The sequence below is a fragment of the Diorhabda carinulata genome, chromosome X (assembly GCF_026250575.1).
Source record: "Diorhabda carinulata isolate Delta chromosome X, icDioCari1.1, whole genome shotgun sequence".
NCBI lineage: Eukaryota > Metazoa > Arthropoda > Insecta > Coleoptera > Chrysomelidae > Diorhabda > Diorhabda carinulata.
The window spans coordinates 67,251,788-67,269,643 of record NC_079472.1 but is presented as its reverse complement, the minus strand read 5'-3'; the positions used below and the strand labels follow the sequence as shown (position 1 = coordinate 67,269,643).

At 30.4% G+C, this 17,856-nt stretch overlaps 1 protein-coding gene and 1 long non-coding RNA gene across 2 annotated transcripts; one reads left to right on the top strand and one right to left on the bottom strand.

The window, feature by feature from the left end:
* Positions 1–17,321, bottom strand: LOC130902278 (adenine phosphoribosyltransferase). Its single transcript, XM_057814271.1, has 4 exons — positions 17,094–17,321; positions 15,287–17,038; positions 5,309–5,546; positions 1–309 (listed from the first exon to the last, which is right to left on the bottom strand). The coding sequence occupies exons 2-4, from the start codon at positions 15,382–15,384 to the stop codon at positions 94–96; spliced, it is 552 nt and encodes a 183-aa protein (XP_057670254.1). The 5' UTR covers positions 15,385–17,038; positions 17,094–17,321; the 3' UTR covers positions 1–93.
* LOC130902283 (uncharacterized) lies at positions 660–5,547 on the top strand. The gene is made up of 2 exons (XR_009060377.1): positions 660–921; positions 3,659–5,547. It is a non-coding gene; the product is annotated as an uncharacterized LOC130902283 (long non-coding RNA).
* Positions 17,322–17,856: the final 535 nt, after the last annotated feature.

Genomic DNA, 17,856 nt, shown 5'->3' with positions numbered 1-17,856 from the left:
TATGAAAAAATATACACTTTTTTATTCGGATTTTACAAATAAAATATTAAATACAAATGGAATGTATTTTATCACTTCCTACACATCAACATATTAAAATTCAATAAGTGACAAAATGTTGCCATTTATCAATTTCCGACCATTCAGTTTTGGTAATTCAATAATTACAAGGCATGCCACTACTTCACCTCCGATCTTATCTATCAATTCTGTAGCGCAACTTAAAGTTCCACCAGTTGCCAAGAGATCATCTACCAGCAACACTCTTTGACCTTGTTTTATACTCCCTACTTGTAATTCTAGAGCATCCTGTAATAAAAATACAAAGTAGCTAACAAAGTGATTTTTGACAAATATATATATATATATATATATATATATATATATATATATATATATATATATATATATATATATTGTAATTATTTATTTCTACCTCTATTATTGTTTTTATTTTCTATTGTTGTCGCTAGCACGTTATTTGCCGGGCATGAAACTCATTCTCTCTTTGAGTTCTGGCATAAATAAATAACTTATGGATGTTTTTCCTTTTAACAAATCAATAAAAGTTTTATGTTAAAAGTTAATTTTATTATTTTTAATTCAAATAAAGTTTAATAAAATGTAGTTGAGTACGCCTATGAGTCTAACCTGAAGTTAGCCGTTCCTCTAATTTAATAATTCTACACAGTTCTCTGTTATAAATCTACTCAGATGAATATTCTATTATTTAGATGTACAATATAAGGAAAATACTAAAAAATTATGTCAATTTTATATGATATAATCAAGAAGTTCTATTTCTGTGGAAGGATTACATATGATACATTGAACAAAATTTAATTATACTACACAATTCATATTATTTCTACGGAAAAGGAATCTTAACCTCACAAATAAGGAATTTTATCCATTGTCAACGTAAGTATAGGTAATATTCCTTTTTTTTTAATTATTTTATATTGTTACTATTATTATTATTGGCCAATAATACGTGAAGGAACTGACCTGAGATGATAATATCTTGCAATATCAGATCTAAAACTTGCATTTACTTCTGTGAATTGTCAGTAACAAATCTTCAACTCATTGGATTTTCTTCAGTCCAGATATTTATCTTTCATTCATCTTTATAATTCGCAATTATTTTGTATTTTGATTCAAATTTAACTTCTATTTCTTATAACTTTGCACTCCCCATTCTCTTTTCTGCTGATACTCTTTTTCCAATCACTGATCCTCCCTTTATTTATTTATTTTTTTTTCCTTAGGAACCATACAATATGACTGACTAGACTTTTGCTCTTGTTTCCTCACAATGTCCTTCACTTTTCAAACACTTGTCAGTTCTTATATTTATGTTTTTAAATAAACTTTTATTTCATTAATAGTTTATGAATTTTCACTATTATGGGTCATTTTGGCAACAGTTTCATATATTTTTTTAAAAAAAATCAATCTTCCACTAAGTTTTATATTAATTTATAATTAATAACATTATTCTATGATACAAATTATGATTTGTACATATGCAATCCTTTTAGAATATATCATTTTTAATAAATAATTCCTTATATATAAAATAACTATAATTAATTAACTTACAAATATCAATTCAATTTCTTTTATTTTTTTTATCGATTTTCTGCCTTTAGTTTAATTATTATCTTTAGTAAAACTAATCTCAATAAATTATAAATTTTCATTATGTACCTACTTGCTTTTAGATTTCTGATCATTTCAATATATATATATATATATATATATATATAATGGCGAGCAAAAAATTGAAGGTCACCTTAAAATTTTCATGTTTTTTGAAATTCTATCTACATCATTGCATGTGGCTTTGAAAGCTGAATGTGACATTCGGTACTAAGGAAAAATGCATTTTTTTTTCTTCGATTTAATGATTTATTCTGAAAAAGCAACAAATTAACATTTTGGGCGAAATTCAAAATTTTGTTGTCAGGGAAGATATGGAACGAACAAAATAAAAAAACTTGACACTAATAACGTGTATTCTCTCCTCTTGCATTGATGACTGCTTGAAGTCGCGCGGAATACTATGAATTACGTTTCGGATCACATTCTGGTCGATGTTATCCCATTCTTACAACAGCAATCTTCTCAGCTCCTGGGCAGTCCTTGGTACTGGTGTGTGTTTGCGGATCAGTCGTCCCAACTCGTCCCAGACATTTTCTATGCATAAAAATGCCACGTTCGCCCATAGTTACCATGAAAGGCATAACATGGTCTTCTAGCACCTCCGTAATATACCTGTGAGAGGTTAGAGAGCCATTTTCTATGAAGACCAACTCTGTACGAGCTATTGCAGTGATTCCCGCTCAAACCATAACTGACCCACCGCCAAATGGAAGACGCTCGGCAATGCAAACTTCAGCATATCTTGCCCTAAGTCTTCTCCACTGACCCAGTGAGACAAAAACGCGACTCATCTGAGAACAATACCCAGCTCCAATCATCATCATTCCAACGAACGTGATCTCTGGCAAATGTCAATCTTGCAATCCGATGCTGGCGTTGCAACAGGGGACCTGTAGCCATTCTTCTGCATGACAGTCCAGCAGCATGAAGTCTTGTTCTAACGGTCCATTCACTAACTTTGACATTTCTCACTTCTTCCAACTGATTTCGCAGCGAAACCGCAGTAGCTGTCTTATTGCGCAAACTTGTGGACACCAAAAAACGGTCATCTCGTTGAATGATAACTCTTTTTCGCCCAGACCCTGGTCTTCTAGTGATCAGGTCAATCTCCAGAAAGCGCTGGCACACCCTTTGCACACCACCACAAAGACTAGCACCAACAATTCTTGCAGTTTCATTTTGCCCCCGACCATCTTGTAACAGCGCAACAATCGGATCTAAAGGTATTATGGGCCTGTTAAATCACTACACTTTGCAAACTCTCTAGAGGATAATTAAACAAAAAATTATGGACAAACGGAAATTAAGGAAAACCCTACTCATCAATAATAAAAATGATGAAATATAGAACTACCTTAGGAATTTAACCGCAACAGAAGCAAATGATTACGACTTATGGAAAACAACGAAAAAACTAAATAGACCCCAACTAACAAATCCTCCTATCCGCATTCCTGGAGATCAGTGGACAAAAAACAGCCAAGATAAAGCCAACGGGTTTGCAAAACACTTAGAACAAGTCCTCAGTTCCAACCCCATAGACAACAACTTCAATTTAGAGACCGAAATAAACGATTTTCTGGAATCTCCGTATCCACTAGAGCCTCCCCTCGATACCGTAAACCAGGTCAAAAATTCGATTTGGTATTAGAATCCCAAAAAATCTCCCGGATAAGACCTAATTATTGCCAATATCCTGAAGGAACTATCAAATAAGGGGATAAAGTTTTCAACATAATTGTACAATACGGTATTAAGGAAGGGTTATTCTCCAATTTTGTGGAAGGTAGCTCAAATTGCTTGCATTGCTTATGACAAAACTTCTTGAAAAACTACTGATTGAGAAAATAGAACCGATTCTAAAAGCTAGCAGTCTAATATTTAACCACCAATTTGGATTTAGAGAGCAATATAAAATAAGTACATCGAGTCACAAAATAAGTGTACCAATCTTTTGAAGATAAAGGATACTGATCGGCTGCCATTTTAGATATCGCCCAGGCATTCGACAAGGCCTGGCACGATGGACTACTATACAAAATCAGGAAAAACTTCTGCATAAACTTTTCTGAATAGATCAAAAAACAACAATGGACTCAAAGAAAGGATACATATTGAGGTTACACAAATAATTCAAAGTTATAAAGAAGCTTCCGAATTTACGTCACGTCTTTCTCATCGTATTTTATTTGAAGGTAAACGATTTTAGAACTTAATTCAGCTTTCATTTTATTTAATGATTAATATAATTTATTGTCATAATAAACATTTATTGATTTTCTAGACAAATACATACATCAACTACTCAAACAATAAAATATAGTTGGACGGGTATTTAAAAGACCTCTCAAATAATGTTCGTTTCGAAATGTCAAATTTTTATCTGTCATTCAAAAATTATAAGAAAACTAATTTTTTAACAGAAGAGACCTAAAATCAAGTAGTGCGTGATTTTGATTAAAGCTATTAGCTGTGGGTTAATTTTAAATAAACTGCAGAAACAAACATCTTAGGCATATATTACATTTTTATTTTAGTAAAGGAAATAAACCTGCTACGGCTCACAAAGAAATATGTGAAGTTTATGGTGATGATTGCTTAACATAAGCAATATAAGCAACGTTCTTGTCGGCCTACTGAAGTTGATGATGACCAAATCAAAGTCATAAATGAAGAAGATCGTCATACAACTGTTCGAAAGGTTGCAAAGAGGCTACATGTACCGCACACAACAATTGAAAAATACTTAAAATGTCTTAGGCTAGTTAATAAGCTTGATATTTGGGTACCTCACGAATTGAAATAAATTCATTTCACACAAAGAATCAACATTTGCGAATCATCACTTTTGATGGTGATGAAAATAGTACAGTTTGGAAACGATAATGGAGTGAACATGATTAACCAACACAAACCACATCGAAGGCCGAAAAACAATAAAAAAATCCTGCTTTCAAGGAACCAAACGATCAATTTTATTGTTTAATGTCAACAATTAATGAAACTGAATGCAGCAATCGAAAAAAAAAAAACAGTCAGAATTGTCAAATGCAAGACCTCATACATCTTTGGCAACTCGTGGGAAACTAATGGAACTAGGCTGGAAAGTGATCCCGCGTACAGCCCTGATTTGGCACCATCTGATAACCATTTATTTCGGAGTTTGCAGAATTCTTTAAATGGTCAAACTTTCACAAATGAGGATGACCTTCAATCGCACCTGGTTCAGTTTTTTGCTGATAAGGACTAGAAATTTTATGAGCGCGAAATTATGTAGCTGAAAGAAAGATGGCAAAAGGTTATTGAGCAAAAATATATAATCAATTGAAAACTATTTTTTCATATTTTTGTTTTTTTTTTTTTATTTTAAACCACAAAGTCGAAATTACTGTCGCCAACCAATATGTAAAAAAAAGGCGCTGTTTATATCTTAACTATTTATGATTTAATCTACTATAGTAGATTCATATATTTATATAAAAATATCTTCAAGGTATAGGTGCAGAGTGGCTGTAAAGCCAAACGACTCGCCAAGATAACCTACAATCTTCGACTACTTCTAGGCGTTCATTGCAGTTCTTGAACAAGAAAATACTGTTAACGAATAAAATTATGACTTGAAAAATTATGTAAGACTCACTTCTCCATATTCTTTACTATATGTACTGGTAACAACTTCGCCAGGGAGTTTTCCCTTTTTTCTAATAGGCACAAAAGGGAAATCGAACTCCAGTGATATTAAGGGACCAAATAAAAATCCTCTGGAATCAAGACTTACTACACAATCTGGAGGCGGATGAATATTCTTTACAGCTTCTATGAGTACTTCCTTTAATATTTTAAATATTTTAGGTTTTTGTAGAACAGAAAAAATGTCCCTGAAAATTATTAATGACAGATAAGATGTAGTAGTATGTAGTGTAGCACTGAGCTGATTATTTATGATAATCTTTTCGTTTTATGACATAAAAACTGAATGTAATATTGAACAAATATGTCCATAATGAATCCATTTTATTTATCTATGTATTATAATTCTAGATGTTTAACCATTTAATGTATATATTTAAATTATGTTGAGTGCGCTACTGAACTTGGCACATGCGCCTACCGAGAGTAACCGGGCTTGCGCAGAAGAAGACAGACATCAATCATCAAGGAGCCACGGGGCCAACAGCGCTTTTTGTTCAGGCTCACAAAGCATTTTGTACAATAAAGTGAAAATCGAAACAAATAGTTTTATTGTGCTTCTCACATTGTATACAGTCCACTTTAAAACATTTTCAATCAAGATATCCAACCACTAGATATATGATGAAAACCAACAAAAAGTAGTATTTTCTGCATGTATTTTACTTTCTGATGGGAGGAATCAAAACATTTCTTCCATATATTTTACTACTCACGAGTGGGTTATTGTTAGTTGATAGGTAGTTATTCAGCTTGTTGGGGTTTTTTGGATCAATTGCAAATATTCCATTTAGTAATTATTAATAATAAAAATGCTTATTATTAGAATAAGTACAGAAACAATTTTATTGGAACCCGAAGATAATAATGACAAAGATCATATACCAATCAAACGCTTGACAGTAATTAGGATAGAAAAAAAGTTATTGAAATTTCTGAGAACAATTTTATTGAGTTACAAAACATACAGAAAAATGGATGGTTGAAAAAAGTAATCGTTACTATTTCACTTAAAATTAAAGAATTTATAAGTATTACAGCAAAAAAGGCAATTGTATTAATATTAAAACTTCAATATCAGTTTTGATATCAATAAAATGTGGCTCACGACAAAATTTAAATTATGCGTTTCCCCGTGAAATTTTCGTTTTCGTCTGGGATTGAAATGATTTGTATTAGTGATAATTTCTTCTATAATTTCGTCCTACTGAGAACATTTGCAGAAGCTGAGACTTTTAAAATATCTGTCTTATTTTCTTTGGTGGCTACTATTTTAATTTCTTAGATCATCTTTAAGTTGACGCCACTCTAAATCACTTGTTCAGTTGTGCTTTTTGCTTTTATCCTAGTCCCTTTCTTTTACACTATTCATAATTTCTGTAATAGTATTTTTTCTCTACAAGTATATGAATTCTTAAATTTCCAGTCTTCTGGACTATTTTTCAATACAAAGTACAATATAAAAAAGTATAGCAATACCAGAAATTACATTAGTTGAGGATTGTGGCGTGTTGACTCTAATAATTATTTAACAAAATTATCAAATTCATATATTCCAAAAATCAACATTCAAATATCTCGAGACATAAATATCAAACAAATTTGTGTGAATTTTTATTGGTTAAATTATGAATGACATTGAATTTTTTGAGGTTAGAATAGGTTAGGGCGTTATGAGCGAAGGTGAATTTTATAGGTTAGGTGAGGTTAGTTCGTTACTCATGGCGTTGATTTCTTTTATAGAATTTGTTTTCTCAAAATCGAGAAGATGTGCATAGATTACACTAAGGTTATACAACTAAGTTTTTTTCATTAATACATTGATCGTTTTGAGCAATATATGTTGTTTTTAAAAATAGAATTCTTTTTAATTGTTCTCAGTTGTCAAAACTTTGACATATTCATAATTCATAGAATGACCTTCATTCAACACGTGATGCTGTGCTGAAGAACATCTAATAGGAAATAATTTTCACTTTTGAGAGAAGTTATCCGATTGGCGAATGACCTTTTGGACTCACGAATGTACTTCTTGTCACAATTCAAACATAAACTATGTTAGGCGATTTATTGGTTCATCCAGAATCGAATGTTTCCTCACAACACGATTAAAGAAGAAATCAAATCCTTTTTGGGACTGGCTACTACAAAATTTCTACAAAAAGGTGTTCCAGTTCAAGAATTCGAAGATTCATTAACTACTATTCCGATTTTAATATATCCCAACTTTGAAGAACCTTTCCTTTCCCTATAGGAAAATATTTACCTGAAGCCTATGAAGCCGAAACAAAATTCTGTACGATAGAGAGTTTTTGGCAATAGGTAATATGCATGTACTTTTTCTATATTTTTAAGTCACTCATTAGATAGCTAAAACTCAATGAAAAAAATATATATATTTCGTCGAAACGTCGATTATTTAAAGTATAGGTTAAATTTGGCTTGTTCTGAACGCCGCTAATTTTCGCGGGCTTGAATGACGTCAATTATTTGTTTACCTCAAGTGTGACATTTACTTTATAGGTTATAATATCGATAAGTCATGGAAAAACTTTAAATCTATCTATAGGTATTGTATCTGAATGCGAAAACTCTATTAGAAGGAAACCCGATAGAGTTCAGAGATATGAGAAAACAAGAATGAAATATTTGTATTGTTGCAAAGATCATTTTAATGCTTTTACCCCTTTAACATTAGTCAATGTAAAATCTTGAAGAGATACAAAATAAGCAGTCATCATGAATGCCAAAATGTCAGAAGAATAATAAAAATCTGAAAACGCTTAAGGAACACAAAAATACAGAAGATTTTTATTACAAACACAACCAATACCGTGTTTGGACCTCAATTAATCCAAGATATGTCATTTGACGTCACGACAAATAATAATTTTATAATAATATTGGAAACAATAATCAATTGAATTTGAATTACATGCATTTCCCTATTGTCCGGGCAGTGAATCACTTTAGATTTTATTTATATGAACGAAAATTCACTCTGTTGGCCATCCATTAACTGGGTTATTATTAAGAAAAAGCGCTGGTTGTCGTCTTGCACGACGGAGTCTCAAGTTAGAAGAGTATTATTATCAAATCCAGCAAATCTAATAAAAATGACGATGCTCTTAACCACGCATTAGATTTTTATTCCTTACTTCCAAAACTAGAAAATTTCAAATCTTCATCCCACCCAATTTACCCACTATTTAAATTGCAGGGTCATGTGAACAAACGGATGAAGGGAAACCTGAAATTGATTGAAGTTTCCGAAAAAGAATTCTTCTCTTCTGTCGAACTTTATAGAACGTAATCATGACTGATCATTCTAAAATAGACTATTAGCAAAACCCCTTCAGTATTTTACTTCTCGCAATTATTACTTATAACATTTCGGTAAGCAAGTCAACATACGAACTCATATTGGGACAAACATACCAGAAAAATTGTATAATGAACAAGAATTACTCACCAAATATATTAAAGATCTAAATAACTGCATATCTCATTACTACATAGTAGCAAAGGAGAAAACCTTAAGACAAAAAGAAAAAATTGAATTTGACGAACATGTTTTTGAAAGTGGCAACGTTTATATATAAAAAAACCCTAATCAAAAACGAATTGGAAAGTTTACTGGCCATTTTGAAATATTAGAAATGAACAAAAATTCCACAACAGTACTAAATTTAGAGACGAACTATAAATCCAAACTAAAGTTTGATCTTATAAAGCCCTACTACGAAAATAATGGTCTGAAATGACCTCATTGATGCATAAAAATATAGAGGGTGTCTCATAAATAATATTAATTTCCAATGTTCAGTTCGTTTATTAAATAATCATATAAAAAGAAGAATAGCCCAGTATAACCCAACGTTCTGTAAGTTCTTTGATACTTTGGTAAAAGCATTTTTTTGGTTTAGAGGCCACGAGTGTTCAATAGCACCAAGTTATCTGATCTTATTCCGCGTAACCTTCGCAATATTTGGTTTAGCATTATCTTCATATGAGAAAACCCGGTTTCGGTTAACGAAATCTGGATATTGCTTCGATCAAACCTCCTGTATTCCCATCAGCTGTCTAATATATACCTCGGCATTGATAGTTCGATCATCAATGATTTGGAAGTACACTAAACCTTCCACCAGATACACAATAAGACTTTACGCTCGAATTATTTCGGTAGCCCAAGAAGCTATTTACACACCTATATTTGAAGACCATTTTTATAGATCTCACTTAATGATTTTAAATGGCGATGAATGGTATCTTCAGAAGGTCCAACGGAATCCGATAATCGGCGAGTGGTGCGTCAAATCTCCGCTATTAAAACGATTAATCCAAACCTGTGCTGTTCGCTTATTGAATGTATCTTGCACTTCATTTTCACATATTCTACTTGCTGCTACGACTGCTTTGAACTTTTTATTCCAATAATGTCTTAACAATACACGAATGTCATATTTATCGCGATTCATACTATTTATTCTTGTACACGTCAAGACCCATCTGATGGCGAATACTACACAGACTGATTTAATTATAATTTAGAACCGATCTAAATCAAATCGGTCACAGGTTCAGTTATAACATACCTCAATAGTACTATAAAACAATTAAAATTGAAAGAAAAATATGTAATTCAGATATAGAAAAAAAAATTAAACTACTATTCGACAATCAACTAACGCATTTGCGCTTGTTTAAGCCAAATTGAAATTTGCGTAAAACTAATCGAGAGTTACGCGTATCTTGAAAATACTATAAACGATATTTTAAATCGCTGCGTATAAAATATTCCGTAATTTCACAATATTTCACAATATTCGAAGCATATCTAGCAAATTCAGACTTGCGAATTGTGAATTAAAGGACATGGTTATAATATATAATTTTTATTATGTAACCCAAAATTGTTTATTAAACAAAAATTTTAATTAAGAAATATGGAAAAAACTCATGTGAAAGGAAAACAAGATATCAAGTTAGGCAATAATGATGTTGGCTTCCGTGTTCTTGATTTTAGGTCTCTTCTGTTTCAAAATTAGTTTTTTTTAATAATTTTTGAAAAATTGATAAAAAATTGACGTTTTAAAATATTTTGATAAAGACTAAAGTCGAAACGTCAATTTTTATCTTTCTTTTAAAAACTATCGAAAAAAACTAATTTTGAAACAAGAGACCTAAAATCAAGAACATTTAGATACATTAATATATCAAAAGGTCTAAGAAATAAGAAAATATGTATAAATGTATGACAATAATAAAATTTTACTTACAATACAAGTCATAGGATTCAAAATTTAATGTAGTGCAGTGGCGAACATTGAATTTTAAAGAAGTGGCAATTAATGCTAGAAGTACAGAAATTGGTATGTTGGGCAGTGATGCAAACAGAAAATTTTAGAGATCTTGAGCCCCTTGAAATTCGCCATAGGGGGCCGATTTTTGAGGTTCCACCCCCCCGTGAAAAAGTGAGGTGAACAATTATGACGTTCTTAGTGTCAATTTTACATATTTTGACCCTCCGGAACTTGAATATCTCATTACTTTCAAGATGCGACCTCGAGAAGTGCCCCAAATTTCATATTGAAAATTTCCCCATTTTTCGCAAGTTGCCTAGTTTCGAAGATTTTTCATGTTTTTTATACTTTTTGTGAATATTTTCTTCTCTGTACAAAATGTGAGAAATTTTGAAGCATTATAAATAGTAGATATGGTGACAAGAGACTTCGAACAATGAGCCTATTCGTTATTTACTACATTTTGTTTAGCGTTTAAGGAGCCACAATTTTTGATTTTTTCAGAGCATATCGGACGAATCTTCAGTATTGGGATCGATTTCAAAATTTTCATCGTATTAACCTGTTCTTAAAACAATCATTCATTGTTGGAGGTGTAGTATTATACTGAAGCGAAATCCCTTTGACCACTTTGCAAGGGCGCGGGCGTCGGGAAAATGAATTTTTTCTAGTTGAAAAGAACTTAACTCCTTTCTTTCGAATTTTTATCTATTTTTTCTTATATTTTTTTTTAAGTGGCGAGGAGATACGAACGTTTATTTAAATTTATTCCCCTCCATTCCACAAAATTGACCCCTACGTCCTTCTCAAGTTTAAAAGCTTCACACTATTCTTAGCGCAACCGCATCTATTTGTAGAATATCCTTGACGGCATTGATAAGGAATTAACTCCCGCAACATTTCAGAAATTTCACCAATTTTCGTCCATAATGGCACAAATTATGAGTCTTCAAATTTTTATCACCCCAAACTGAACTCCCGAAACGTTGCGGGAGTTCATTTCTTGACTTGAAGAAGGAATGACGGAAGAAGAGGGGGGGCAACTCCTAAACCTCATGATAAGCGTTGTTTGTTCGGTATCCAATTAAAAGGAGAATATGTTGAGTAATAAAAAATTTTGACAATGATATTTTGTTTGGTTTTATAAAAGGCTAAGAATTTTTCAATGGTGATAATAATGTTGTAAAATAATCAATAACCAATAGGCTCATTGTTCGGAGTCTCTAGTCACCATATCTACTATTTGTAATGATTCAAAATTTCTCACATTTTGTCCTCGAAACTAGGCAACTTGCAGTATTCGGTCTATCGAAGAACAACCGCCATTTTGACGTATTTTTCACAAAAATCGGAAAATGGGGAAATCTTCAATTTGAAATTTGCGGCACTTCTCGAGGTCGCATCTTGAAAGTAATGACATATTCATGTTCAGGAGGGTCAAAATATATAGAATTGACACTAAGAACGTCATAATTGTCCACCTTACTTTTTCACGGGGGGTGGAATTTCAAAAATCGACCCCCTGTCCCTCCTATAGCGAATTTCCAGGGGCTCCAATATACCAATTTTCATTCTTCTATCCTTAATCGCCACTTTTTTCAGTTTGCCACTGCACTAATATTCAAAGTGACGTTGATAGAAATATTGATTCTGGTTACTAAGGGAATTTTTATTAATTTTTAATTGATTAGATTATGAATGACGTTGAATTTTTATAGGTTAGATAAGGATAAGTTTTAGTGAATGATGTTTAATTTATGTAATTTATGGCTAATATGAAATTCTAATAGGTTAGGTCGTTATGAATATAGCTGAATATTTATTGGTTTCAATATAAATGACAATAAATTTTATAGGTTAAGTCAATATAAATTACACTAAGATTATATAAATATTTTATTTCCTAGACCTTTTGACACATTAATGCATCTAAATGTTCTTGATTTTAGGTCTCTTCTGTTAAAATTGGTTTTCTTAATAATTTTTTAAAGATAAAATTATTTATAAACCTAATTTTAAAACAGAAGAGATTTAAAGAACATATATATATATATATATATATATATATATATATATATATATATATATATAGGAACGAAGTCTTTGCCAGCTAGATTATGAAACAGTTTTCGCAGTGGGATTGTGACATCAAAATGTACTAAACTATAATATATCCGAGCTTTCGAATACTTATGTATTCATTGTCTGGGAATTAATTAGTTAAGAATTGCGGCGTTTTAAATTTCGTTTATTCTTTTAAAAAACATTAAATTTATTGATTATTAATTATTAATCTATTAATCGATAACCTTAATATTCAGTTTATTTTACTTACAATAATTAAGTAAAATTTTATTAATGTTATTCGTACATATTTCTTATATTGTATTTGACCATAATTTCAGTCCCAGACGATGAAGACATAAGTATTCAAAAGCTCGGAAAATATAGTAAGGCCACTTTGGTGTTTCATTGCCACGTTCCCAATAAGAAAACGCTCACATATCCTTTTTTATAAAAAATGAACAAGAAAGAAATGTAGCTAAGACATCGAGCATTTTTATCAACCATATTCATGAACCTAAATAATCTTCTGTTTTTACAGAACTGTTATATAAAACCAAAAAGTCTGACAAAGATATTGGTAATGAAGATATATCCATAATTGTGAGAAATTAATAAAAGAAGTTTCAAACAAAAAACAAATTCGACGAAAAAACTGAAGACAGAAACCAAAAATTCACAAACCTACATTATCAAACAGACTAATTTTAGTATCAATAAACACTCTAACTGGATCTCTTACTTTTTGCTTAACTGAAATTTTGACAACTACCATAATAAGTATTATATTAAAGACCACTCATTTAGAATTGATAAAACTTTTTATATGATGGTATTTCCAAAAAATAATGTTCTTTTAGGATTTAAGCCATTTTAAAAACAATTATAATGAAGAGTTATAGACAGACCCAAAAAGAGTGTTAAGATATCTTAAGATAAGTACTATGCATAAATCTAACTTACACAAAAGATCATTATGACAATGTAATAGTTGTAATATGCTGATTCTGATTGGACAGGCTGTGAAATTGATGGATACAACAGGATACCTATTCAAAACATTTAGTTATTGCACTGTTTCCTGGAATACCAAGAAAGAACAATCAGTAGTTGCGTTAGGTTATTTTGAAAGCCAAGTGAGAAGCAAAGTGGTTGAGAGCATTAACAAATAGTATAAAATTAGTAAAACCTCATTCGACAAATATTCAAGAATAATAATGCATGTATCAGCATAATAAATTATCCAATGAATCATAAAATGGTTAAACACATTGATATTAAGAACTATTATACAAGGGAAAACATTCAAAATAACGGTTGTGAGTTTGAAATTTTGATCCACATATTTGATGTCCAAGCTATTAGCAAAAAGGTAATTTGCAGAATGTTTAAGGCCCCAAATTGCGGTAGAGGCAGTATGACACATTTTATCTAAAATATGGTCCGAGTTATATTTCATTTTCCTGTTAGTCTACTAAAATACAGGGAAGATTCACGAACTACTAAACAGTTTAATTTCATAACCCTAACTTAGTGAATCTTCAATATCAACTCTACCCAAGTGTGATAAAGGTGGACTGTTACTCTCATCTTTCAAAATAGACTGTAATGAAATATGAAATGGTATTTTTAACATCTAGTAATCTACTCTTAAATTAAACAAATATTATCTTATATACATAAACTTTCATTTTCATTACTGAGTCCATATATTTTATATTTTATATGAAATGAGTTATACTTGTCATCTCATTGTTTCATACTATATCGTAGTTTTTCTAAGAATGGAAAGCACACGTTACGCTTGGAATTGTAGTTTAATAAAGGGTTCTAATTTCCAAATTTATGGTTGAAGTATAGTTATGGCATACATTGGTGTTGTGTTTAAGATAAGATATGTTTCAGTTTTTCAGACGATTGATTAGTACAAGTAATAGTATAGATATAGTAGTATATTGGTATTGTATTTGTTTGTTAAGTTGGTTTTATTTGATTATTTATTAGAAGAGTCCCAATTTTCACAAATTACTTTAAAATGATATTTGGATGAAGATACCAAAAGAAAACAACAACCATATAAACACTAATTAAAACAAATATTAAAATTACAACTAAATTATGTACAAATGAACATGATCAAGAGGATATATAAATTATAAATCCTACTATCCCATATCACAAAAAATAGCATAATTATAGGATTAACAGATAAAGCAATGAAACTAACTTCGCTTGAGTGAAAAGCTTAGAACTGTTCAACAAATAATGAATATCCTTCAAAATGAATGAAATGAGTCATTAAAACAATACACATATAAATTGCATAATGAGAACAATTAAAAAACCAAATCCAAACCAAAAACAATTACCTGAAAAATCTATATTGATACAATATACAGGTATATAGTCAAAAATAATCGTTTTTATTATACTTTGTTAAGCTGGTATATAACAAATTAATGATTATTAGTGAGATTTTAGAAAAAGTGGAGCACGTGGTGCGCTATTGTTGACTTCACTTAACCTTAAATTATGATTATAAATCATAGTGTACATACCAAAATAAAATTCCTTTCTCTGGAAAATCAGGAAAACTTGCAATGTGCTTCTTTATAATATCTAATTTAGCATTTGTTTCCTTACTCTGGAACTTCATTTTAAGACAAACATTTAAACACTATGTCATGTCTGACAATATTAATAATTGCAAACTCTGATACGATTATGACATGACACTTTTTCTCTGGTCATAAGGTCAAGTTCATTTTATAATTATTTAAACAATCTAACAAAAATCTACTTCGTTTTAGAAATTTCTCTCAATACTCTTAAATAAAGAATATATTTATTTTATTCACTTTAATATTTATCTACCTCAGCCATGAAGGTTTCTGTATTTTAACGACAGATGGTGTCAAATTTGTTTCTTAAAGGCGAATTAAAAAGATGTTAGGGTGAGTTTGATATTTGAAATGTAGAGACCAAAATTAATTTTTCTTATTAGAACAAAGTTCTAAGTTGAGTTTAGTCTTATTTTGATATTCATGATGAAGGTCATCTATAGATCAATACAAATCAACAAATTGTCAGTGTCAATATCATATTTTGATAAAGACTTAAAGAACAGTCGAAACGTCAAAATTAATCTTTCTTAAAAATTATCAAAAAAAACTATGTGCATCTAAATGTTCTAATGACAGTTAAATGTCATTTATTACAAAGCCTACTAAAAGTATATATAAAAAATTGAAACTTGTTAAAAAATACAATAATAATTTAAAATCTCAAATATCTCGGAAACGACTAAAAGTTGGAATAGGCTTAGTAAATACAATTTGTTTTGATTTTTTTTGCAGACCTTGACAAGATGAAGAAAAATACTATTTTATTTCTTAGTGCTTGTGTCAACGTGTCAAAATAAAATTTAGACTACACCTGCATGTCTAAAAATTTACAGAAAATATTTAATATCTGGATAATTTATACATGAATTTGCCTTATTTTTCACCCCTGAATGTATTAAAATAGAAAAAACCGGATGCTAACCTTGAACTTGTTATTGTTACATATTTAAGGAATAATAAAATTTTTTTATGAAAAAATTAAAATTTATTCAACTTTTTAGAAGCAAATAACCCGATAGCCGATTGAGTTACACGAATCAAAGAAGATTCACTTTTTTGTAGAATTTAACGCTTTTCAATATTTTTTTTATTATTTTAGTTGTAAGCTTAGCCCAAAAAAGTTTACTTTGTTTTAATTAACACAAACAAGTGTAACTAGCGCCCTCTATTAGCAATGTTAAATTAGAGTGCAAATTATGATTCCTCATGACAAACAACGTAAAATTGCCAATTTTCAAAGAGAAATTGTGAAAACATAAAAAATTATTGCGAAAATCTAAATTTAAATTTAAACATTGTACCCCGTATCTCGGAAGCTAGAAATATTTGCCTAAATCATCATATTTTGAGGTCTAGAATCTACAGTTCAGAGATTGGACATTCTTAATGAATCACCCTGTATATATATATATATATATATATATATATATATATATATATATAAATAAATTAAAGACTAGGTTCACGGGTTGAACTGCGATGGAATTTTGAAAATTCTTAACATTTCGACTCCCACTTTAGATCCATTATCAAGAGAAGAGGTTATTCGTTCATTGGTAAGAAGTGATCCGATTCCGTGCGTGGTCTCAATCAGCCTACTCCACGCAACGAATCATCTCTTTTTCCTGGTTGATTCCAAGTCCTAAATCTGCCTACTCCTTGGAATTTCACCGAGGAAATGAAAAGCTGAAACAAAGAGATATAAAATGATTAAAATAGAAAATAAAAATGATATGCTTACCATCAAGAACACTGTTAACAGACACAGTGATGAGTTTAATAGATTTGTAACCTAAACATCCAAATAAGTTGATCCAATTGAATAGAACTTCGTTTCCAATCGCCAAGTTTTGATAACAGTGAATGATATTTGTGACTAAATCATATTTATTGTTGGTCTATCCTAAATTGTCATTAATTGGGATTAATAAATGATAACTATTGTCTTTAGCTACTCATTTCCGTCGATGAATGTATTTGACGAACAATGTAATTTTTCAATTGAATTCTGCGATATTCCTTTAACCTGACTGACATTATAAATTATTCAAATCAACTATTTTAAGAATATCTACAATAGAAATTTGATCGAAGTTATGTCATTGTAACTGTTGGGAACAGAATTATAAATTGTACAGGATCGGCATTCAAATCTGCGTCAGGATTATTGTCATTGTAATGTAGAATTGGAGAACGTTATAGATCCACTATTCAAGTTTCATTCATCAATGAAATTCCAAAATATAAAAATAACACTCTGATAAACGGGTGAAAATGTAACAATCATATGAAATATTGCAAATGTATGATTATTAGATAGCTGGACTACATACAAGTTAGCGGAATTTAAGCATTTAAAAAGCCGTAATTGCTAAAAGTAATTTGTCACTAAGTTCATCCTTACGTGGAATTTGAAGTTGATTTTCATGTGAGCTTTCTGCAAATAAAATTTCTTATATATATATATATATATATATATATATATTCGGACTCAAAATATTACA